At 39.7% G+C, this 25,777-nt stretch overlaps 1 protein-coding gene and 1 non-coding gene across 4 annotated transcripts in view; both read left to right on the plus strand.

Moving 5' to 3' along the window:
* The window catches only part of LOC119731136 (prolyl 4-hydroxylase subunit alpha-1-like), a 30,316-nt gene extending 6,628 nt beyond the window's left edge, over window positions 1–23,688 (plus strand). Inside the window, exons 4-14 of one of the 3 annotated variants that reach the window (XM_038204160.1) lie at window positions 1,690–1,854; window positions 8,904–9,070; window positions 9,658–9,709; window positions 10,796–11,022; window positions 12,187–12,360; window positions 13,883–14,053; window positions 15,259–15,312; window positions 20,196–20,261; window positions 21,703–21,771; window positions 22,325–22,421; window positions 23,175–23,688. In XM_038204160.1, coding sequence (XP_038060088.1) covers window positions 1,690–1,854; window positions 8,904–9,070; window positions 9,658–9,709; window positions 10,796–11,022; window positions 12,187–12,360; window positions 13,883–14,053; window positions 15,259–15,312; window positions 20,196–20,261; window positions 21,703–21,771; window positions 22,325–22,421; window positions 23,175–23,251 — 1,319 coding nt within the window. In that variant the 3' untranslated portion in view covers window positions 23,252–23,688. Of the gene's footprint in view, window positions 1–1,689; window positions 1,855–8,903; window positions 9,071–9,657; window positions 9,710–10,795; window positions 11,023–12,186; window positions 12,361–13,882; window positions 14,054–15,258; window positions 15,313–16,579; window positions 16,852–18,642; window positions 18,694–20,195; window positions 20,262–21,702; window positions 21,772–22,324; window positions 22,422–23,174 lie in introns of those variants that run through there. The other 2 variants (XM_038204161.1, XM_038204162.1) reach the window with 2 other exon arrangements.
* Trnat-ggu lies at window positions 1,213–1,285 on the plus strand. The gene has a single exon. It is a non-coding gene; the product is annotated as a tRNA-Thr (tRNA).
* Window positions 23,689–25,777: the final 2,089 nt, after the last annotated feature.

The following is a 25,777-nucleotide window of genomic DNA, read 5'->3' on the forward strand; positions in this document are numbered from 1 at the left end:
CCACAGAGAACAATGAGAGTCCTCTGATAACAAAGTGAGTGCCCCCAGCTGGTCAGTATCAGGCACCCTCCAGGGCCTCCAACTCCTGCCAATTGGAGCCTTCACTGTTAAATAAAACTATCTGCCAATAAACTGCAGCTGGAGGGCATTGGCATAACCAACTGACATGCAGTAAACTACCCTCAGAGAGTAAGGGTTAAACACGAGTGCAAAGTTTTGGGATGAGGAGGATTTTGGAGGATTGAGGATGAATGCATTTTGAGGCAGGACTGTCTGACAATTTTGAAAAATTTAGGCGGATTTGCAAAATTTTGGAAAATTTTGGAGGATTTTGGAGGATTGAGGATGGTTGTAAGCAACAAGGGCCTAGGGGGTAAGGGTTAAGGGTTTACAAGGTGCTGCGGCCACTGCCAGGACACCGGGGCAAACCCCTTCTCTAAGCGACAAGTGTTACTGTTTTTTTTTAACCTGCATTACACAACACACGGGACCTACGGCTTTACGTCCCATCTGAAGGACGAAGCAAGAATGGTTAAGTGCCTTGCTTAAGGGCACAAGTGTCCGCCGGCGGGCTCGAACCCACGTCACTGTTGCCTCTGAAACACCAGAACATGAGTCCGGTGCTCTTAACCGCTAGGCCATGACACTCCATTTCCCCTGAGAAATTTCCAAAATTCCATGAGAAATATCTTCATCTATAATCAGGTAAGGCATTGACTGGGTGGGACAGGTAGTGTTCTGGGTCCTGTATGGCCTCTGTGTTGGCTTTCTGTGATGGGTAAACTGTCATCAAAAGCAGAGTTTCCAGGTACTCTGGAAATCAGGGAAAACTTTGAGTTTCCATTTTTTTTCCAGCATGGGAAAACACGGGGAATTTGGGAAAAATACCAAATCAGGGAAAACTCGGCGAATTTGACAGTGACCCAGATAGGAGAAGTATTGCTGTGTGTCCAACTCCAAGTTGTGTCCGTTGACTGGCTGGCTATGGTGGCTTTTTAGTGCTTATGCATTGTGAATATTATCAGTATCTTAGTGGCTTTGCTGTAACCACCTCTTGACTAATCAGCAACCTCGTTAAAATGAAGATATTTCTCATGGAATTTGGAAATTTCTCAGGGAAATATAAGGGATTTTGTTTGAAAATTGCTTTGAAAATTTTTTTTTCAGCGCCTTTGAACAAAGATTTGTCAAATTGGGAAATTGTCAATATAGGGCTGGATAGCTCAGTTGGTAGAGTGCTGGAATGGTAATCCGGAGGTCGCAGGTTCAAACCCTGCTCCAGTCAATATCTTTTTTCATTTTTAAAATGATTTTAATGTACCTTGTCAGTTTCCCTTTATTTGAAAGTGTGAAAATTGTTTTTATTTTGAAAATTTATACAAAAGTTGTTCCTTCTCTGATTGATCCCCGTTTGCTATTTCCCAGGTTTGCAGCATTGCTAATGTTGCTAGCATCGTGACTTTGGGCGTGATCCCTGGCTGCATGGCATTTACGGGTATATGGCTTCTGACTAGCGCCCCTTGAACAAAGACATTGACAAAATGGGGAACCACCAACATAGGGCTGGAAAGCTCAGTTGGTAGAGCACTGGAACGGCAATCCGGAGGTCGCAGGTTCAAACCTCACTCCAGTCCATTTATTTATTCGACTTTATAATAATTCGGTTTTGTTTTGTGACTGTCCGTTTAGATTATCTGGTGAACATCTCTCAGTATCGTGACTATTTCCCCGCCAATGAGGATCTGAAGGGGGCCGGGGCTGCCTTGCTACGTCTTCAAGACACGTACAAACTGGACACGAAGTCAATCGCGGACGGGAATATAGAAGGAACGTGGAAGTCGCCTCCGCTCACCGGTAAGTCAGCTTGTGGTAGACCTGGATATTCCTCCTCCCCACTCATGATTTTTTTTCCGGCCTGATGAGCCGCATTGGCTCGCGACAGACTTTACTTTACTACTTAAAATTGGACAATGCGAGCTGATTTTGTAGTGAATAAAAAGTGCACTGTTCACTTTCCTTTTGTTCACTTCTTTTTAGGGTAAATATTTTTCCACCAGATTTCTGTACAACAGAAAGTCAAAGCCAACAAACACCACCACAAGCAAATGACAAGAACTCTTTAGGGTAAATTTCTTCACAAAAACCTGTATGTTTTCATATGGTGAAAGAAGTTACTGGCCTGGAAATAATTTCTAGGAGAAAGAAACTCCTAATTTTTTGGACTGGTGTATTTGCGGTTTCTCCCTGCAAAATCTTGGTTGACTGCCACTCATGCTGAGCAGAAACACAAATATTCCTACTAATTGGGCAGAAAACGGGGAGGGGGGGGGGACACAGACTTGGAAAATTGAACATTCGTCTCTTAAATCATTAAAAAAAATAACTGCTCAATGATGCTTCTGCACAACGGAACTTAATTGCAAGAAGTTGTTGTTGGAAAATCGTTACAAATGAACTTGTTCTCCAAATATTATGATGTTGAAACTCAAATGTGTCTGTTGTGCTACATTGTATAAAAGCACACACATAAAAATTGCAGACCAGTTTTAAAATGGGCCCCAAATTGCCAATGCCAACCATATCACAAACTGTCACTTTCTCTTGAAATATAACTTTACGCGGCCCTTAAACTTGAAGGTTTGTAGCAAACAAAAGTTCTCAGTAAGGGTATCGGTATTTGTCAATCCAGTCAATGGTGCCCAGTTTATATTGGTCTGTAAACCTGAGGGTTATGCAAACATCATGAAACAGTCAAAATTTCCTGTTTTGTTTGCTAGTTCAACAACGGGTAACAATGAAACTTCTGGACTTCAGGGTCATATCACAGGGTTCGACCTTAACTATTTTTTTTTCACTAGCCAGCTGGGCTACTGAAACAGACTCTAAACTAGCCCATTTTCACTAGCCCCCTTTATTTTTCCTTAAATATAGTTTCTAATAAACAACCATGCGCATACACGTATACAAAGTGTGTCCAGAGGCAATCTTGTCAGTGTTTTAATAAACAGATCTAAAAATTTAACCCTAAACAGTTAATGAAATTAGACACAAAGTGATACAGGTTTGCTTTCTGAAATTAGATATTCATTTCTTCCTGTCCTTTCATCTTTGCCGTAGCCCAATAACTTTTGACTCGACTCGGCTACTTAAAGGGAATATACAACATTTGCAAACATCGAAAAATAAAACTACCAAGTTTTTGCGAAATACCTTAATAGGATGTTGGTAAATGACAGTCTAAAGCATCCTGTAAAATTATGGCACCTGGTATACTGTCATTTTCAAGAAAAGTGGTATTTTTGTATCAATTTCCAACGCTGATCGGCCGATCAGCGTTGGAAATAACTGTTTTTTTTTTCAAATACTGGCCCCAATTGACCATCGCACTTGTTTGCAATCGATTACAAACCTATGAACGGGTACGAGCCAGCTAGACTGGTTCCCTGACCTTACAATTCCCCAATGTATGTAAACTGCTCTGTTTCTTCTTATATGGAGTCAGGGAACCAGACTACAGGAAAATGATCGTTTTTCTTGGTTTTTATAGCATTTTCGAACCCCAAACCTCCAAAAAGTCAGTGTAACTATATTTGCTTTATATTTCCAACCCCCCAATCCCATCCATTTCTGAAAATTACAGCAAAAGCAAATGATGTATATTCCCTTTAAGGAAAAGTTGCACTAGCCCGCCGCTGTTTTGACTAGCATTTGGCTAGCGGGCTACCGCTAAAGTCGAACCCTAAATATAAGTAACATTTCGCCAAGGCTGAAGCATGAAATATTACAAATGTATAAATGTAATTGAATTTTTTTTATGCAGTCCTCGAAATTGCACAGGTGTCCCTTTTACAACTTTATATTCAACCGTCATATTGCCATTAAAGGGTGTTTTGGTGGCTTTTTGGTTTTTACAAAATATATGCTCAATGCAAATGTCCACATTCATGAGAAAAACTGTGATGTCACAAAATAAAAAGAAAACTTAATGCCTCAAATGGTATCGTTTGAAATAGAACTAACATTGAAAGAGGTTTTGAAAAACTGTGCTTGCGGGTACACTTCTTTTTTTTATGTGTGTTAAGCAATGGAATCCAGTTACGACACCAAAAAAAAAAGCTGTGCGCAAGTTTTCTCTGTTTTCTCAAAATGTGTAGTATCCACGTAGCTCAAACTTCATCACGTCAGTTCTTATGCCCCCCTTCCAAAGATTTTGAGCAATTTTGTCGCTTCAAACAGGAAAAAAAATGTGCAAAAAAAGCGATTGATCCTTTGTACCGTTAACAATAAAGCCACAGGCATGCCGGCTTTTTAGTGACCGTGCGCCGTCACTCAAATCCTCACAATGCTACTAAAGTCAAGTTAGATTCACGCCTCATTTACTGGAGCTAAGCTTTTTCCTTAAGCGTTTTCCTCCTTTTTTTGGTTCTCAGATTAAATAACTCCTTACATGTATTGTGTGTTGCTGTTAACACCCCAGGCACTGCACGGTACACTGCTACGTTTCCCAAAGGAAAATGTAATGAATTTTGACAACCCCTTTTGTCACATGTTTCACGTCTAGTTATCGGGATTCAAATCACGGCCACATCAAATCTATTGTAACGAAAGATTAGCGCCAAACCGTGAGAAATGTTCAAACTGAATTAAATCACATGAGTAATGTTCTGTTCTGAAGGCCCCGAAGAAATTTGGTAATCTGGTCTATACAAAATTCAGTGTTGGTCTCAGGCATGTCAGATGTTCTTTTACTTTCATGACTATATTTATTTTCTTGTCCAGGTGGTTCGTTTGTTCAAAAAGTGAATTGAATAGACCATTATCATGCATGTCATGTTGCAGCAATCATGATTTTTCTTATCTATCTCCGGTTTCAGTGGCATGAAACCACTGAAAATATTTCTATTCCCCTGGATGGGATGCTAGTCCATTGCAGGTTACTCCCCAGCTAATGCTGGTACCCATTTGTACTCCTGGGTGGAGAGAGGCAAGTTGGGATGAAGTGGCTTGCCCAAGGACACAGCATATGGCCAGCAGCTGGATTCGAACCCCTGACCCTCTCCTCATGAGTCACAAACCCTAACCACTAGGCCACACTCCCCCATTAAATTTGAAGTATAAAAGTTGAAATCAAAATGGTTACAGTTGATATTTTGTATGAAAATAGATTATCGCTGCGAGTAGACTGGTTCCTGGTCTCAACATTATTGATTCTAAAAAAAGGACAGGAACCAGTCTTACCCTGCAAGAACTGAATAATTTTCAAGGTGCAATTCAACGTTTTTGAAGCAAGGCTGATTTTCTTGTCTTTCGATGTCTCATTCAAAATTGAATTACTTTTGCATTTTCTAGATAGTAATTTTAAAAAGAGAAAATCTATTTTTCGAAATGGAACTTGAAATAGCGCCGACAGTCTATTTAGGTTTGAATGAATATCCAAGTATTATTTGCATTTCAAATGTATTTTTGAGGATATGAAGAATTCCTTTGAATGTTAACCACGGAAGCACTTTCTTGGTTCTGTGCCAACTGCTGCGTACATGTGTACATGTAGTTACATGTACATGTGATTCACTCCCGGTTCATGGAAACAGATCATGTGACTTCATGTACCGGTACATGTACATGTCCCAAGGCGACAAAATTCTCCTGCAGAAATTGATACATTCCAACAGAGATGCCAAACCAAATTGTCTCATTTCAAAAGGTGTTGTTACTAGTCTTGTAGCAGATTTAAATTTGTGTTTTTTGTTTTTCCACCTTCGAGATACAAGTACAGGGAATATTTTTCTTGCAAATATGAGTACAAACTACATTCTCATGAGTGTGAGTACGAGTATGAAAAAAAAAATAACTAGAACTACATGTATGTCTGTTCGATGAACAGAACATCTATAGCGCTTTTCCGCATTTTATTGTCTTCAAAATGCATACAAATTTTATATTAATGACGTCCTGCACCAGACAAAATTTAACATAATTTGTCTGTAAGGGGAAGTAAAAAAAACACCATGTTTCTCGTCCTCGCCCGCTTCCTTTTTGGAGACCGCCTGGATATTTTTATTATTTTTTATTTTTGAAAAATGCAGTAAAAAACCACAGAAAAAGTCCACAAATTCATCGGAAAATAAAATACCAATACCAATACAACTCTTAATGACACTGTAAATATGTTCAGTTCTCTTGTCCAACTTGTCTTTCATTTTAAAAGTGTCTTTGAACAGTGGAAACACCAACGGTTGCAGGAAATTTCAAAATGGCGGCCATCTTGAAAATAATCAAAATAAAAAGCCCCTCTCTCTCCTTTTTTCCAAAAACCCGGACGAGAAACATGTGTTTTTTTTATTCAGCCTAAAACATATTGTAAAAAAATGAATTTAATAGGTTCTTTTTGTTTAATTGTTTAACAAATTTATTTTTAAAATTTTTATGTTGTATTCGTATGGTAGCCTTGAAAGGTAACGACCAGTCGTTAAATTTGTTTGGCGATGTCGTGTAGTTTTTCAGGACTAGTAATGAAATTAGTTGCAACTTTTTAATTTCAAAAATTCCTAACATATCAAGACTAGCAGCCAGAGAACTAAATTCAGCTGTGGCCTGTAAATGACATACATACCAGCAAACTGGGTCCATTGTTTTTTGCATATACATTGTTCTGCACAATTACATTTCAACCTTTATCAGCCGTGTCAAAAGACTAGCCGGCACTCTTGTAAACCAAGCAAAATAGGCCAAAGATTCGTCCGCCAGGCTCATGAATAAAAGTTTTACACTTAAAATATTCTATATTAGTGTGTTCTGAGAGCCATGAAATTGGGGAATTGAAGAGATATGGTAATGAACCTCTGGCCCAGACTGGGGGCTTCCAATTCTGAGTATTTCGGATGCAATTGGGTTAGAAAGTGGCACTATTTAGCCATGTTGTGGAGGGATTTTTTTTTTTTCACACGACCGTGTACGCCACGCCGCATTTATGGAAAAGCCAGTAAAAGAAAACTAATACTGGTACCTACATGTACATGCTGCTTTATGACTGAATTTTTGTCCGCTGCGTGTAAGCCTCGCGAATGGTGTAGTGGTAAGGCCAAAACAAATAATAGTTCTGCCTCCGATTACTATACTTACCCCATTTTGACAGCCCCTACCCTAATTTTTTTTGGGGAAACATGAGGAAAAAAACCCCAAATCATCAATTATTACCTTTTACCCTTGACTACTCGCAGACACCTTCATATGATCGTACACACAAAAAAATGCCCCAAAAATAGAGTTCCCTACCAGTACCAGTACAATTTCCCTCTAAAAACCCATGCAGTCTGTTTAAAGACTTCCCTGTTTGTTCGGAATGCGGCACAATGAACAACGTACAAGTAGATTGTGTTCATGCATGGGGAATAAGTGTCCTAAACTACGCCATCACTAAAAACAAAAAGAACAAAAACAAAGGCTTTCCCGCTACCACAGAAGCGCCAAAAATCACATTTCTGCCCGGTTAGGCGGTAGCGCAAATCCCGCCCAACAAGGCCGTGACATTTACAGACATGCCATGAGATGGACCCATCTTGCCTTTAAAGGGAAAATACAACATTTGCAAACATCGAAAAATAAAACTACCAAATCATTTTGAAATACCTTGCTGGACTGTTAGTGAATGACAGTGTAAAGCATCCTGTAAAATCATGGCACCTGGTAGTATACTGTCATTTTCAAGAAAAGTGGTATTTTTGTATCAATTTCCAATGCTGATCGGCCGATCAGCGTTGGAAAAAACTGGCTTTTTTTCAAATACTGGCCCCAATTGACCATCGCACTTGTTTGCAATCGATTACACACCTATGAACGGGTACAAGCCAGCTAGAATGGTTCCCTGACCTTACCATTCCCCAATGTATGTAAACTGCTCTGTTTCTTCTTATGTGGAGTCAGGGAACCAGACTACAGGAAAATGATTGTTTTCTTGGTTTTTATTGCATTTTCGAACCCAAAACCTCAAAAAAGTCAGTGTAACTATATTTGCTATATATTTCCAACCCCCCAATTCCATCCATTTCTGAAAATTACAGCAAAAGCAAATGATGTATATTCCCTCTAATCCCCAGATGGTCATTTGGTCAAGCTGTATCAGCTCTCTATTCCCAGGTCACTTCAGGGATCAGGTCTTGTTGTTAGGGTCCTGTATGAGAATATCAGATGTGCCTCGGGCTAATTGGCCTTAGGAATGCTACCTTCATGGCATTTTATGTCCAAGGTCGTAGCTTGCATCAAAAATGCACTAAATTTAAACGAATACATACATGTTGTACAGCTGTGTTGGGACTTTGAGGACAAAATAGTAGGATACACGACCAACTCGAGAAATTACAAAGGATTTTTTTCTCATGATGAAATTAAAAATCACACTAATAATAATAATATTTACATAATAATTGTGTGTTTATGATAACGCAAACTACCAAGTTTTTGGCCAAATTGGCGACCTCAAACTTGACATTGTTACTTTTGGCTGAAAATTTTAATTGGTCAATTTAACAGTTAATTAAACAGAACTAAGTAACCAAAAACTGTTAAACCCGAAGAAATAAAGTAAGTTATGATAAAAAAAAGAGTATGTAAAAAGAACAACGTCTACATCTACTTGGGTAATTTTTAGGACGTTAGCATAAAAACAAGATTATTTTTTAAGGCCTCATTCAAAACAATTCCACATTTATAAAATGTCAATTTTGTGGAATGCTAAACGGATCTAGACATTGATCTTCAAACCAAAACTATGGTACCCCGTCCCCGTCCCGCACCCCCACCCCCACCCCACCCCGGAAAAATTTGGTTTTGGGTGCACCCTTGTAAGGCTTAACCCTCTTATGAACACTCTGCCAAATTAATATAATCTTCATTGCTTTTGGCAGCTCACGAGTGTTTTGAGATCGGCCGCATCGCCTACAATGCCATCGATTACTTCCACTCTCGTCTGTGGATGTTGGAGGCTTTGCACCGCGTGGAGCGACAGGACGATCCCGACAAGACTGTGGAGAAAGCAGACATCTTAGATTACCTCTCATTCATATTGTACATGGTACGTATAGGTCCTCACAAATCCACCACAAGCCCATCACCAGTCCTCATAAGTCTAAGTCCTCACAAGTTTAAGTCCTCACAAGTGAATTACAAGTCCTCACAAGTTCTTACAAATCCACCACAAGCCCATCACCAGTCCTCACAAGTCTAAGTCCTCACAAGTTTAAGTCCTCACAATTTTAAGTCCTCACAAGTGAATCACAAGTCCTCACAGCTCGTCACAAGTTCTTACAAGTCCATCACAAGCCATGCAGTTCCAAGTCCGGTCATGAAGCTATATTCAAATGAACTGCGACTCTTTTGTGACTGGACCTGCGAATTGACTTGTGATCATTGTGACTGGACTTGTGCTGTACAGCACTGCATTGAAATTATCTAAATATTGCCAGAAACTAAAACCTTAAAAAAAAAGAATCAAAGTGATTCAGAACTGTATGTACTTGACATCTAAGGAGGTCAAATTGTGTTCAATTTTTGCGGCTAGCTTGAGTTAGATATTTGAGTGTTTAGGTTTTGTGTTTACTTGTACGTGTATCTTAATAACCTTTTTGCTATCATTTCATTTGTCTCGATCTTGTCATGTAGAATGGCGATATGGACCAGGCCTTGTCATACACAGAGCAGTTGTTAGCAATAGGTGAGTGGTGAAAATAATCTCTCTTCTTGTCATTGAGCATAATCGAGTGAGTCACAAGTCATCACAACTCATTCACAAGTCATCACAAGTCATTGCAAGTCATCACTAGTCATCACATATTGTTCAAAAGTCAACACACGTCATTCACAAGTCATCGCAAATAATTGCAAGTCAGCTACAAGTCATAATAAGTCAATCACAAGTCATTCGCAAGTCATTTGCAAGTCAGCACAAGTCAGCACAAGTCATCACAAGTCGTCAAAGTCATCACAAGTCATTCGCAAGTCATTTGCAAGTCAGCACAAGTCATCACAAGTCGTCAAAGTCATCACAAGTCATTCACAAGTCATTCACAAGTCATCACAAGTCATTCACAAGTCATCAAAGTCATCGCAAGTCATTTACAAGTCGTCACAAGTCATTCACAAGTCATTCACAAGTTGTCACAAGTCATCGCAAGTCAGCACAAGTCATCACAAGTCATTCACAAGTCGTCAAAGTCATCACAAGTCATTCACAAGTCGTCAAAGTCATTCACAAGTCATTCGCAAATCATTGCAAGTCAGTTACAAGTCATCACAAGTCAATCACAAGTCATTCGTAAGTCATTCACAAGTCATCACAAGTCATTCACAAGTCGTCACAAGTCATCACAAGTCATTCACAAGTCATTCACAAGTCATCACAAGTCATTCACAAGTCATTTGCAAGTCATCACAAGTCAATCACAAGTCATCACAAGTCATTCACAAGTCATTCACAAGTCATCACAAGTCATTCACAAGTCATCACAAGTCATTCACAAGTCATTTGCAAGTCATCACAAGTCATTCACAAGTCATCACAAGTCATCACAAGTCATCACAAGTCATTTGCAAGTCATCGCAAGTCTTTCACAAGTCATTCAGTCTCAATTCTAAACACAAGCTATTGAAATCAAAGGCATTACTCTGCAGTTCCCCTTTTAATTCATCCCCGTTTAAGTGAATCGACTTGTGAATTGACTAGATTTTGGACTTGCAATTTGACTTGTGAATTAAAAGTGTGATTTGATTTGTGATCGTCTCAATAACAACTCTTTCAAAGACCCAGAGCACGAGCGCGGCAACAGCAACAAGCGCTACTTTGAGTACCACGTCTCCAAGAAGCAGCAGCCCCGAGGCGAGGATGACGAGGAGGAGGATGAAGATGATGATGAGGGGTGGGTGGAGGTGGATGAGACCAAGAAGAAGCCAGAGGAACTAGGTCCGAATACGTCACCAGAGAGACAAGCGTATCAGGCTCTGTGCAGGGGAGAGGCCCATGCTGTTAAGGTCAGATACAAAATATGACGTTTCCCAAGCTAGTGTCATTATTTGATGAATTATTGACTGTCAAATGACTGTCATATGACTGTCATGTATGGTCAAGTGACTATCATATAACCATGAAATGAGGCGCTGTGCAGGGGAGAAGCCCATGCTGTTAAGGTCAGATACAAAATATGACGTTTCACAAGCTAGTTTCATTATTTGATAAATGAATTGACTATCAAATGACCATCAAATGACCGTCAAATATCTGTCGTATAACCATCAAGTGACCATCAAGTAACTGTCAAGTGACTGTCAAGACTGTCAAATGACTGTCACGTGATTGTCAGATGACTGTCAAGTGACTGTCAGATGACTGTCAAGTGACTGTCAACTGACTGTCCAAAAACTGTGGCATTCCATCCCTTCGCCTACCAGATAAACATATTCTTATGTTGCGTGCATGGAGAAAAATAAATAATTGAAAAAAAAATGGCTACCTCTTGTCATATTGCCTGTAGGACAATGTGTTGGGCATTGACTGATTTTCGCACATGAGCCAACAAGAAAATTGGTTACACGCTACGTGTTGTCAGTATGCTAGACTCGTACCTTTAACCCTTACTCTCTGAGGGTAGTTTACTGCATGTCAGTTGGTTATGCCAATGCCCTCCAGCTGCAGTTTATTGGAGGATACTTTGATGTAGCAGTGAAGGCTCCAATTGGCAGGAGTTGGAGGCCCTGGAGGGTGCCTGATACTGACCAGCTGGGGGCACTTGATTGTTATCAGAGGACTCTCATTGTTCTCTGTGGCATGTATTGGAGTGCCTGTCCAGTTACCCTTGAAATGACATGGCAGATATTGGAGGGCCATGCAAAAAACATAGGAGATTTTCTTGAGGCACATATTGGCATGCGTTGGAGGGTCTAGTAGGGTAAGGGTTAATCAAACTTAAGTTTTCTGCATGGACATGATGGACACACCACGTTACTTTTTGAATTGACATGTTGCTTAAATCTTTTATCTTACATTCTCTTCAATATGTTTACTTTTGTTTTTACTTCTAAGGTTTTGTTTTTGATATTTTTAAAGCAAGGCACGAATGAAAACCAGCTACAAGCAGTTTGGGTTAACCCTGGATAAATATTGGAATAATGAATAAAAGAATAATAATATTTCCACAGGCCCCAAAGAATCAGCGCATCATGAAGTGTCACTACCGACACTACAACAATCCCCGCCTGTACATCCAGCCGGCTAAGGAAGAGGTCATCTTCGACCACCCTAGGCTGAAAATATTCCACGACATCCTGAATGACGTTGAGATTGCCAGAGTCAAGGCCCTGGCCGCCCCACGGGTGAGTATCACATGGGTTAAAGGGAAGATACAACATTTGCAAACATCACATTTTGAAAAGATCAAATTATCATGAAATTACTCACTGGTTTGTTTGGGAATGACAGTCTAAAGCATCCTGTAAAATCGTGGCTCCTGGTGTGCTTTCATTTTAAAGAAAAACGGTATTTTTCCAACGCTGGTCGGACGACCAGCGTTGGAGAAAACTGTTTTTTTTTTCATAAACTGCTCCTACTTTTTCATAATAAGTTATTCCGCGTTTTCTTTGCAATTGATTACACACCTAAGAATGGGTACAAGCCTGCTAGACTGATTCTCTGACCTTACAATTCCCCAGAATCTATAAATTGCTCTGTTTCATCTTAAGTGGAGTCAGGGAACCAGACTACAAGAACATGATTGGTTTTCTTGGTTTTTCCAGCATCTACAACCCTAAAACATGAAACAAGTCATTTTAACAATATCTGCTAAAACATACTAATCCTCCAAATCCATTTATTTCAGAAAATTGCGGCAAAAGCAAATGTTGTACATTCCCTTTAACCACTTCGCTCCGGGATTATTTTTGCCGCAAAAACTGATTCGCAAGAGTAATTTCAGTACGATATTGCTTGCCGAAACCTCATATATGTCAATACTCCGGGGTGTGCACTGGAGCGTAAATTATACAACAATAGGCCTTGCACAACGGCCAATTCAAGATCAACACACGGTCCGCCTCCACAGACTTCACAGACTTTGTGTGTGTGTTCAAACGGCACGAGGGATTAGCATGTTTAGACGTCACCTGGAGGCGAGTCGAGGCAATCTTGAAGTCTTAACCCATCAGCCGTGTCTGTGTATAAAAACAGCCAGTGCGTGTTATCACGTCTTACAACGCGAGCTGGTTACAGCCAGACTGGGACATCGAATGCTGAAAAACATGCAAAACAAATTCAGACAAACTTTACTCACTCTTTAGCTGACAAAATTCTCAGAAATGATCATAAGGCAAAGACAAGGTCCTCAGTATTTCACCAGCCAAGTTTGAGGTCTCAATTCAATTTTTAAGGAGACTTTTCTTCAATACAAGGGGAGTAAAAAAAAAACGAAACCCAAATGTCGGGACTATTGTTTTAGTGAAGTTCTGCATGTGTAGCACTTTCAAAATCTAGGATATGAAAGCCCAATTCATAAGCTTTCTTTTAGTACAAGAATCATTCGAATCACTCATGTAATTTTCAAGTGACGGAATTTTGGGACTATTGTTTTAGTGAAGTTCTGCATGTAGCACTTCCAAAATCTAGGATATGAAAGCCCAATTCATAAGCTTTCCATTAGTACAAGAATCATTCAAATCACTCATGTAATTTTCAAGTTACGGAATTGTAAACACAACCACCGTTTTAAAGTACTGTCCACGGATCATTTTAGGTAAGCGTTCTTTCAGCAAAACGAAAACAAATCACATAGGGATGTGTGTGAATTGTTTTCCCCTGGGACCAGAAATTACGTACTGAATTCTCGCCAATATTCGTCCGCAGTTGAACAGGGCGACGATTCAGAACCCAGTGACAGGCAAGTTGGAATACGCCGACTACCGCATCAGCAAAAGCGCCTGGCTGCGGGAGGATCTCGACCCTATGGTCACAGCGATCAGAACCAGGGTATCTGACTATTCAGGATTGGAACTGAAAACTGCAGAAGAACTACAGGTAGGTCTGGGGACCAGACCAATTGTTAAAATTAAAATTGTCCTTAATTGTGGAAATTGGTAGTTAAAATGGGTCATGCTATAAATTTGGGTCCCCTTTTTTTTCTGTCCCTGTTACATCTGACATCTATGATTTTATAATTCTGATGCACTCCTTAATGCAGTCGTCCTCCAAGAGTGATTATGAATAACAAACTACCTACCCAACAAATAACAAATCTATTTAAAGTCATTCTTAACCCTAACCCACCTCACTCCTCCAAAATCCTCCTGGCGGTTTTGGAGGATTCTAGAGGATTGAGGATGAATGGTGATTGAATCAAATGAGGATTCTGGAGGATTGAGGATGAATAGTGATTGAAGCACATGAGGATTTTGGAGGATTGAGGATGAATGGTGATTGAAGCACAAGAGGATTTTGGAGGATTGAGGATGAATGCATTTTGAGGCAGGACTGTCTGATGATTTTGAAGGATTTGGCATTGGGTTATCCTTCATTTAAACATGAGTGCAAAATTTTGGGATGAGGAGGATTTTGGAGGATTGAGGATGAATGCATTTTGAGGCAGGACTGTCTGACAATTTTGAAAAATGTAGGCGGAGTTGCAAAATTTTGGAGGATTTTGGAGGATTGAGGATGGTTGTAAGCAACAAGGGCCTAGGGGGTTAGGGTTAATGATACTTGAATGGCAAATTACAAAGTACCAAGGTAACAGGGACAGGAAATGTGTCACATTTTTTAGCCATAATATATCAAATAACTCATATATTGGTTAGTTCTCAAGTATTTTGAGGAGATTTTAAATTCAAATTCCATATTTTTTGTTCAACTTTAACGTTAAAATTAAACATTTGTTACGATTGTTTTCCATCCTTTTTCAAAATGAAAACTTCTTTTCTTAAATATATATTCTTTTTGGGCATCATTTGTTTGAAAAATTTGTTCACAATGTTAAAGATTTTTACGTGTTACTTTTCATTTTATATTCTTAAGAGTTATAGAATTGTTGTCATCAGTTGTTTCGTTAGTGATGAATTTCTTTTTATTTGTACGTAATTTAGATTCTTTCTATCTTGGCATCTTGCTCCTTTTTGTATTTTTGTTGAATGTTTGTTGTCAGTTGTTTCGTTGGTGATAAATATATATTTTGTTTGCACATATTTTATAACTCTTAGGTGATGTGACATTTTTCAATTTTTTTTCAGGTGGTTAATTACGGAATCGGTGGGCACTATGAGCCACACTTTGACTTTGCCAGAGTGAGTATCCTAAATTTCATAATTAATATTAATTTTTTTGGGGTGCCAAATAGCAGCATGCTTAACATAGATTGTGCAAAATAATAGCTACTTCTAACCTTCTAACCTCAATAAGTTTTGTAGAATGATGCTTTCTAAAAAAAAAAAATTCTGAAACAAATTTTGAAAATAATACCTTTTCGGCTTAATATTTCTTAAGACATTGCAGTCAATATTTAAAATCTTCAAACCTTTTATAAAGTAATAAATGTTAAATTACATGGTTTTTTTTCATCCCAATATTACAACCATTCACCATTTGTCAAACTCTACACAAGAGACATAATAACTCAAAAATCGGAATTTCTAAAACCCTTCCAAGTTGACGAAAGTATCTGAATTCATTGATAATCCCATTTGTATTAGAATGATGTTAGTTTATTTTTCATTCATATCATTTCTATCCATTTCAGATATCATTTCTTGACCATTTATTTGAAACGCCATAAGATAACGTCATCATGCCGAGTTGCCAACCAACATCATTGTTTTATTGTATATAATGCCACGCATCAGTCGCTTACACTGTGTGTTTCAACAATTATTAGATTGACATTTAGTTTCATTTAAAATATCCATTACTTCATTGAACATATAATCAACTTATACTGAAGTGAAAAAATATCAACGTGTACCAAAAGTATACCATGACATAATTCCTTTTACATGTAGGTTTAAATTATTTATTGACAAAATTTTTAATCTTTCAATTATGTCAGTTTGAAACTGAAATCGGAACAATTCCCCCCCCCCCCCAAAAAAATAGCGAGCAGTGAATCTGGATTCCGATTAATCAGCACATTGCTGGTTACAATGTTATTGTAGCGGCTGTGACATCACCCTGTAAACCTTCCATTAATTTGCATAAATTTGCATAAATTAACATAACGGTGTTCTGCCCATGTGTAATTGTTCAATTTCGTGCAGTATTGTGCCACTGAATTGCGCACTCATGTGAATAAGCCCCAAGATGATTCAATTCTAAATCTTCCAAAATCAATCCCTTTTGATGTGGCTTTGAACAACAAGAACCAACAGTCATTTTGTAAACTTCGGTGAAATTGAAAAAAATGTACCATTTATGTTCTTCCTGTATTAACAGTATCTTTGTTATTCTTTTTTCTTCCGTATGCTTTTAACTTTTTTATCTACGCTTCCTCGCATTGTTTGCTCTTCCCCTGTCTGCCCACACTCCCCCTGTGATGTGCACGCGACTCTTCTGAGATAGCTGATTGGCCCCGCCTGCCTTTGTTTTGCCGACCTTTGACCCACCGACCTTTGACCCGCCGACCTTTGACCCGGCAACCTTTGACCTCACTGATGCTTTGCATATGCATTGTTTGTGGTGTCTTTACAGTGTATGTATTGTTGCATTTGTGTGAACTACTAGGTACAGTACCAGCAGGCACCACATAAAATTATCTATTGACAAATTACTCCCTGAACCGCCCCAAACTGCCCTGCCTGTTACTCCCTGTACTGCCCCAAACCACCCTGCCTGTTACTCCCTGTACTGCCCCAAACCACCCTGCCTGTTACTCCCTGTATCGCCCCAAACTGCCCTGCCTGTTACTCCCTGTACTGCCCCAAACCACCCTGCCTGTTACTCCCTGTACTGCCCCAAACCACCCTGCCTGTTACTCCCTGTACCGCCCCAAACCACCCAGCCTGTTACTCCCTGTACTGCCCCAAACCATCCTGCCTGTTACTCCCTGTACTGCCCCAAACCACCCTGCCTGTTACTCCCTGTACTGCCCCAAACCATCCTGCCTGTTACTCCCTGTACTGCCCCAAACCACCCTGACTGTTACTCCCTGTACTGCCCCAAACCACCCTGCCCGTTACTCCCTGTACTGTCCCAAACCACCCTGCCTGTTACTCCCTGTACTGCCCCAAACCACCCTGCCTGTTACTCCCTGTACTGCCCCAAACCATCCTGCCTGTTACTCCCTGTACTGCCCCAAACCACCCTGCCTGTTACTCCCTGTACTGCCCCAAACCACCCTGCCTGTTACTCCCTGTACTGCCCCAAACTGCCCTGCCTGTTATTCCCTGTACTGTCCCAAACCACCCTGCCTGTTTCTCCCTGTACCGCCCCAAACTGCCCTGCCTGTTACTCCCTGTACTGTCCCAAACCACCCTGCCTGTTACTCCCTGTACTGCCCCAAACTGCCCTGCCTGTTACTCCCTGTATCGCCCCAAACTGCCCTGCCTGTTACTCCCTGTACTGCCCCAAACCACCCTGCCTGTTACTCCCTGTACTGCCCAAACCACCCTGCCTGTTACTCCCTGTACTGCCCCAAACCACCCTGCCTGTTACTCCCTGTACCGCCCCAAACCACCCAGCCTGTTACTCCCTGTACTGCCCCACACCACCCTGCCTGTTACTCCCTGTACTGCCCCAAACCACCCTGCCTGTTACTCCCTGTACTGCCCCAAGCCACCCTGCCTGTTACTCCCTGTACTGCCCCAAACCACCCTGCCTGTTACTCCCTGTACTGCCCCACACCACCCTGCCTGTTACTCCCTGTACTGCCCCAAACCGCCCTGAAACTTTGACTATTTAAATTATGTGTTCTGCTGGTACTGAGCAAGAGGCTGTCTTTATTTTTTATGCAAGATTTCTGCATGAAAATTAGATAATTTGCATAAATTATCAGAGGTTTGGAAATTTTAAATGACCATTCATAGTTCATCATGAAAGTTTAATTTTGGTTTGAATTGATAATAAGTGACCAAATATACTGAGTTTCCATAAGTCTTTTTTTGTAAATTTTGTATCATGTAAGTGTTTTGACAATCTGCATGAAAGACAAGACCTAAGTTTTAGCTGCTTCTAAAAATTAAAGTTTTCGTTGGACAAAATTGCTGAAATCCAGCTTTGCTTGCTTGTGCAGTTTTCTTTCAAAGTTCTACTGTGAAAATGTACAAAAATTTAGTTTTGAGCAAAAATCGGCTTTAGTTTTCCATTTTCATGGTGGTCTGTACCTTAAATGCCATTCATCCAGAAATGTTTTAACCAAAACAAAAATCTAATTTGCAAACCAAATTTTGGCAAGTCGGTTTACTTACAATTGTTTTCAAACTAAATATAAGTTTGCAGTTTGCTTTAGTAGTTTAAAACTTGTAGAGCAACATCTCGTTTTTAGATTTTCTGATGTTCTCTTGATTGATGATTTTAATCCCAAAAAGACATAAGAAGAAAATTTTTGTAGTAGAATTTTTGTGATTGATGACTGAACCAGCTTCCACGTCGTTTTGTGTTGTTCTTGTGATTTTTTTCCGTTTCAGAGACCCAATGCTTATTCGGTTGGCAATCGAATAGCCACTATGTTGTTCTATGTAAGTAAACAAAAGCGAAAGGTATGGGTAGTGTACGTTCCCGTCCCGACCCCCGCCCCCACCCCCCACTCCCCACCCCCGGCATGTAAGCTGCGACGTGATTGGGGAAGAGCAAATAGACGCGAGGATGAATGGATACGATTGGCTGAGGTCCCATGGGCTGTTCCATTTCCATCCGGGGGTGAGCTCTGTGTGCTGATGTCAACACCTCAGAAGTTGAAATAATATTTTCGCAAAACTCACACACGTTTTTGTCTTGTCAGTTGTCACATTACGTGTATGAATGGTGTTTAGCTTGCAGACCACTATTAATCAAATGCCATTTTTATTAACACTAATTCATCATTCTTGCATTTGTCATTATTTATCTACTTTCCATGAATGACCGAGAACGTTCATTTCTATATAGTGTCTTTTCTTTTCAGCACGGAAAGTGGGAATTTGGTTTTCCGCTTTCCAGAACTATCCCAGTTTTAGTTCAGTCCCGTTTTTGCACTTGTTTCCAAATCATTTTCTTTTCCTTTTTCATGTTTGTTTCCTGCGTGTTTTGGAGCACACTTCACCCCACGCAGCATGGAAATTTCATGCCCCTGGGACCTCATGCAATCGTTCCAAATTCATCTTTTTTTCAAAACCCAGTCCTGAAGATCGAAACACAACGTACACTCCGTATTTTTTTCCTTTTCTGAACTTAAACTTGAGATTAGATACAGTGTGTCTAAAAAAATGCAAACAAAATATAACGGAATGCCAGACGTAGAATGTATAACCAACAAAGATAATTTAGGTACGGTTTGAAAGATACGCCTTTCCACTTTAAAATGAGACATCAAACGTCCGAATCTGATAATTTTTGACAGAGTTATGAGTAATTTTCCAAGAGAAGTCGAATTGACCATGGGACCAAGTTCAGGCATTGAGACAAAGGTAGCCTAATTGCCTCTGAGTGGATAATTGCTACAAAAAATGTGTTTAGCAAGAAAACACAATTGTAAACACTTTCTTGCTAGTTTGTAAACATGTTTACATGCTTAACATTTTTAGCATAAGGTGATAGCAAGAAAGTGTTTAAAATTGTGTTTGCTCGCTAGACATATTTTTTTGTAGGCCCGGCAAATATCCACACACAGACAATTAGGCTACCTTTGTCCCTATGCGTCAAATTGAAAACTTGGTCCCATGGTCCACTTGACCTCTCTTGGAAAATTACTCATAACTCTGTCAAAAATTAGCAGATTTGGACGTTTGATGTCTCCTTTTAAAGTGGAAAGGCGTATCTTTCAAACCATACCTATATTATCTATGTTGGTCACACATTCTACGTCTGGCATTCCGTTATATTTTGTTTGAATTTTTTTTGGAGACGCACTATATAAGGCCCTTTTCGTTTGGACTGGGTTGATGGTTGAGTTGCCGCTGTGACATACGTTGTCCACTTTTGCTCTTCCCTGTAATAATTGATTGTTTCTGTGAAAACTACGCGACTGGATGGCCCTGTGCAGAAAGAAGAGACCAATGCGTTCAAAGACCTGGGTACCGGCAATCGTATTGCCACAATGCTGTTCTACGTAAGTATTGAAAAGGCCAACTCCAGCGTTACGTAATGTCTGTGACAGAGTTTTTTAAGAGCTCAGCGAGTAAACCTGAAAATATATTTTTCAAAGCTTATACATCCATCATCTAGTAATGGTCAAGGAGATTACAGACTAGGAGTTTTGGATCGTTTCTCTGAATCGTTAGTTAGATATCATGGTTAATTGGCTCTGTCATGGACATTTCACTTCCTTTTATAATGCTGGAATTGCCTAAAACAAAACAAAAAATCACTGAAAACAAGAAAAGATGAGATTAACTGAAACCAGTTATTTTTAGGGCTGACAAATCCAACTGGTCTTTTTTAGTCCTTGTGATGCACCTATAATTGTTGATTTTGTTTTAAAGCAAAAAGTGTGTAAGAAAACTTCATATGTTTCACAGTACCTGTTTTAACCGGTTCGCGCTGGGATCATTTTGACATTAACCGGACCCAGGCATAGGATTGTTTTTCACGAACCTCGATGCCAGACGGGTTCAGGCCGTCATCTGTGGGTAGCATACCCTGATATTTCCGGCCTTGCTCGCTACGAACGGGTCGCTGACAGATATTTCCAGCCTCAATCGTTGCGTGTTTATCCGTCATCTGTTCCGAATACCGCAAAACCTTTGAGTGTTTACGCATACCGACACGAACTGGTTAAAACTATTGATTTTTTGTATCATTGTTCTGGACCGAAAACAATGCACGCAAAGCATTTTTTTAAGTTGCAATTGCATATTTCTATTGTAAAGATACATGAACTGGTAATCATTCTATTCAATTTGAATGTTTACCAGTTCCGCTCTTCTTATATTTTTTTTTCTGAGGCACAGTTACTTTTTTTTTTTTAGTCACAAATCTGATGGAAATGGTAAATGTATCTCAACTTTATGTCTCTGAAACAATATTGAATTGAGTAGCGCAAAGTGGAAAACATCAAGTGTTCACATTGGAGCAAGTTCAACTAACTTTACTCAAGCATGGGATAGTTGGACTACTCTAGCTGACTATTTGCAATCGGAGCCCGGGGCACAGTTGCATCACTGGTAACCAATAGCTGCACCCATCATAACACACAGCAGGGAGCCAGGATTAAGATGTTTCGTGATGACGTTTTCACCAGCGTTTGACTGGAAACTTTCTCACGTTGCTATTAGTCAGGCATGCAACTTTTCCTCGGATCAGCTGATTTCCTCGTTTTTCACTTCACACTTATGCCATTCAAAACTGAAAAACACTGTACAAAGTCTTGTAAAGATTGGAGTTTCCTCGTTTTTTGTTTCTTCCAAGTTGCATGCCTGATTAGTGCGCAGGTGTAAGTGACGTCACAAATCAACCAGAAGACGACTAATGGTCCTCATTTGAGCTTGCTCTTAGTTGGACAGGTTCGTGGCTTTTGTCGTTGATATTTTCCGAATGAACTTTTGTCGTAGATGAGCGACGTACCGGCAGGAGGGGCCACTGTGTTTCCTTTGGTTGGCGCCAGAGTACTCCCTAGAAAGGTACAATCAACATCTTGTAAAAGGCAACAAAATTCTTGTATTTCTCATATTAAGTTCTGTTTTTGGTATATGACATACAATTTTCTTTGTCATGGTTACAGTGCTTACACGGTTACATGGTTACAGAATCATGTGTGATAATACAAGGGTTCAAACCCTGACAGGGAATTATGGGGCTTGTGTTCTTGGGCAAGACACTTTACTACAATTGCCTCTCTCCACCCAGGAGTATAAATGGGTACCTGTGAAGGTAGAGACCAGATTGCGCTGATCTCGAACTGCTGCAGAAAACTGGTCTCTCCAACTCATGTGCGATAATACATGGCGCTTGTGTCCTTGGGCAAGACACTTTACTACAATTGCCTCTCTCCACCCAGGGGTTTAATGGCTGCCTGTGAGGGTAGAGACCAGATTGCGCTGATCTCGAAGTACTGAAGAGAAATGGTCTCATGGCCTGATGAACAGGGATAGTAATTCTGAAACGCAAATGAGACTTTGGTGCTATACAAGCATCACATTAGTGTCATTATGGTTGTTGTTTTCATTTTTACAGGGTACGGGAGCTTTCTGGTTCAATTTGTTCCCGTCCGGTGAAGGTGATTACGACACAAGACACGCAGCGTGTCCCGTCTTAGCAGGATCCAAGTGGGGTAAGCTCGTATCCCTAAAACTGTGTTCACATTGAACTAATGTTTGAGAGATTTTACCTGGTTGGTGGTAACGTCTTACCAGAGCCGCACTTGGACTTTTGAATTAGAAAAAGGTTACCAAGACGGTGGTTAATTTAGCAAGGCCGTGGCTAACTTTACCAAGACGTGGCTAATATTACCAACACCTGACTAATATTACCAACACCTGGTTTTTTTTTTACCCAGACTGTTGCTAATTTTACCAAGACCTGGTTACTTTTAACCAAGACCTGGTTACTTTTAACCAAGACCTGGTTACTTGTAACCAAGACCTTCCTAATTTTACCGAGAGGGTTGCTAATTTTACCAAGACCGTTGCTAATTTTACCAAGACCGTGGCTAATTTTACCAAGACAGTGGCTAATTCTACCGAGACAGTGGCTAATTCTATTAAGACAGGCAAATTTTATCAAGACTGTGGTTAATTTTGCCAAGACTGTGGTAAATTTTTACCAAGACCATGGCTAATATTACCAACACTTAGCTAATTTTACCAAGACCGTGGCTAATTTTACGAAGACTGTGGCTAATTCTACCAAGACAGTGGCTAATTCGACAAAGACATGGCTAATTTTACCAAGACCATCACAAATTTTACCAAGACTGTGGTTAATACCAAGACAGCTATTTCATTAAGACCTGGCTGATTTTACCATGACTGTGGCTAATTTTACCAGGACCGTAATTAATTTCTATATTTTTTTCTCTCTCTAGTTTCCAACATATGGATCCATGAGCACGGACAGGAGTTCCGTCGCAAATGTGGAATAACCCCAGACGTCAAATATTAGAACCGTCTGATAACTGGATCTTCAGAATTTGGCTTTTTTCTTTTTGCCTTTAAATTTGTAACTATAGTTTCAATTTTTTTTTTCTTTTAAAGTAATTTTGAAAAAGAAATTTATAATAACTGCCAAATAATTTGACAAAACCGAAATCATCAAAATAAAAATCATGTATCAAACGAGATGATCGGTGTATATCATTGGATGCTTGATGATTTTGCTTTAATTATGGAGTTTGTTGCCATCGTATTTGCCGCAAGTGTTAGGTATTGCTTATTTGTATGAGACATTTTGGTAATTATAATTCTGTGATTTGTGTTTTGATTGTGTATCATTTATTCTAGTGTGTTGAAGGAACAAGTGCTGATGAGATTAACAAAAAAATTAGCAATAATTTTAAAGCATCAATTTCATCGAATTCGGCAGAACGTTTAAACAGTATTTTAAAAGGTGTTTATGAAAGTGCGATTTATTAGAAATACTTCTTCCATTTCGAGAAATGAAATATATTCCCGTTCAAATTCAACACTTGTTTTGAATGGTCAACAGTGCCATAAGTAAAACTCTAGATCAAGTGTTAAATGCAAAGATCCATTTTTAAAATCTTTAATTTTTTTTCACTTATGCAAATTCTGATCTTCCCAAGAACGCATCCTCAAAAACGTAATGTACAATATTTGCATAATTTGATGAAATGAAATTTGGTCGGTTCAACCATTGTAAGTATGAATACACAATTCCGACTTTCTTGAAAACGACGGCATACCAGGCTCATCGATTTCACAGAATGCTTGATTATTATTATTTACTTTACAAATTACTCAGAGGGAGTGTGGCCTAGTGGTTAAGGGTCGTGACTCTTGATCAGAGGGTCAGGGGTTCGAATCCAGCTGCTGGGAGCATGCTGTGTCCTTGGGCAAGCCACTTCACCCCAACTTGCCTCTCTCCACCCAGGAGTATAAATGGGTACCGGCATTAGCTGGGGAGTAACCTGCGATGGACTAGCATCCCATCCAGGGGGAGTAGAAATATTCTCAGTCGTTTCATGCTACTGAAACCGGAGATAAACGCTGGCCTGATGGGCCACATTGGCTTGTGACGGACTTTCATAATCATTTGGCAGTTGTATTTTTAAATGTTTGCAAATGTTGTACATTACATTTAAGATTTGTGATTTTCATCTACAGGTCACACGAACGTTGAACAGACACAGGGTCGTGATGTGATTAAGTTCCACTTTCTTTTGTTCGTTTCAAGATTTTTTTTGTGGTTCGAGGGATTTCTCCAACTTTTTGAAATCGTTTTTTAAAATACTGGTGCTGTATGTGATACCACTGTGTCGTTTTTTTGTAAATATATAAAATTTTCATATATCACTTGTACATGTGTGTGCATTGCAAAATGCAATTTGTGCATGTACATGAATTTGTATTGGAAGCATTTCTCCAGTTCCTGAGTGCCTTACTGAAAAAACATTAAACATAGACTTTACATAACTGCCACTTGTTGTAATTAATATACAAACAAGTGAATTTTTCAGTCCAGTATTTCTGTCATTTACACATGAGACTTTTGTCATAACCAAATGTAACCCCCAAAAACCCCTAAAACTAAAGTGCGTTATGCACTTATTATCTTAGTACTTATGCAACTTATTATCATTCTTTGGCATTTCTTTGTTTTTAGTTTGTAGTTTGAGTGCTGTGGCCTCATGGTCTGGAGCATTGATTTCGTGGTCTGCGGGTAATTCTGCAGGTTGTGGGTTCGAGTCCAGCCTGGGGTCATGATGCGTGTGCCCTTGGGCAAGGCACTTTGTCACTCATTGCTTCTCCCCACCCAGGAGTAAATGGGTACCTGTGAGGGCAGAGATGGTTATTGTGGTTGATTGTAGCTGCTTTGCGCCGAAATGGCAGCATGGAGCTGTATACTCCCCAGGGAGCTGAGATGGTCTTTGGAATGTTTCATTGGCCCAATGAGCAGGGTAATAACGATGTAGCGCCTTGAGCACCAATACTGGTGGATACGTGCGATTTATAAATACACATTATAATTATTATTATTATAAATCCGTTGTGTGCCAAATGTTACAAGTCTAGCCAGTGACAAGTTAGACTTGTCTTAAGTCATTAGTTTTGCCTTTTTTTTGGTGTAAACAGGCGTGTGTTCCACTTATGTGAACATAGGCTGGTTCCCGCCCCACAATCAGTATCGATAATGTACATGTACAGACCGGGGCCGGTCTGTTTGTAAGGTGAATCTGTTGGTGCCAAAAATAAAAACCTGGTTTTTTTCAGAGGGTTGTCAATGTCCCCCCCCCCCCAAAAAAAGAAGTTTTGTGGTTTGATGAACCACATTTGAATTTCCTGATCTCGGTATTATCACAGACCAAAGACTTGAGTCAAGTCTTGTGTGTCGCATAACATTCTTGCCATTAACGGTTTTAATCCATTTATTTCATCACATTGTATTTATGAATCCTCAACGGACAAAATGTATTTTGCATTATATTTGACAAAACTTAAGGTGATCAGA

The sequence above is a fragment of the Patiria miniata genome, unplaced genomic scaffold, assembly GCF_015706575.1.
Source record: "Patiria miniata isolate m_02_andy unplaced genomic scaffold, ASM1570657v1 HiC_scaffold_23, whole genome shotgun sequence".
Lineage (NCBI taxonomy): Eukaryota > Metazoa > Echinodermata > Asteroidea > Valvatida > Asterinidae > Patiria > Patiria miniata.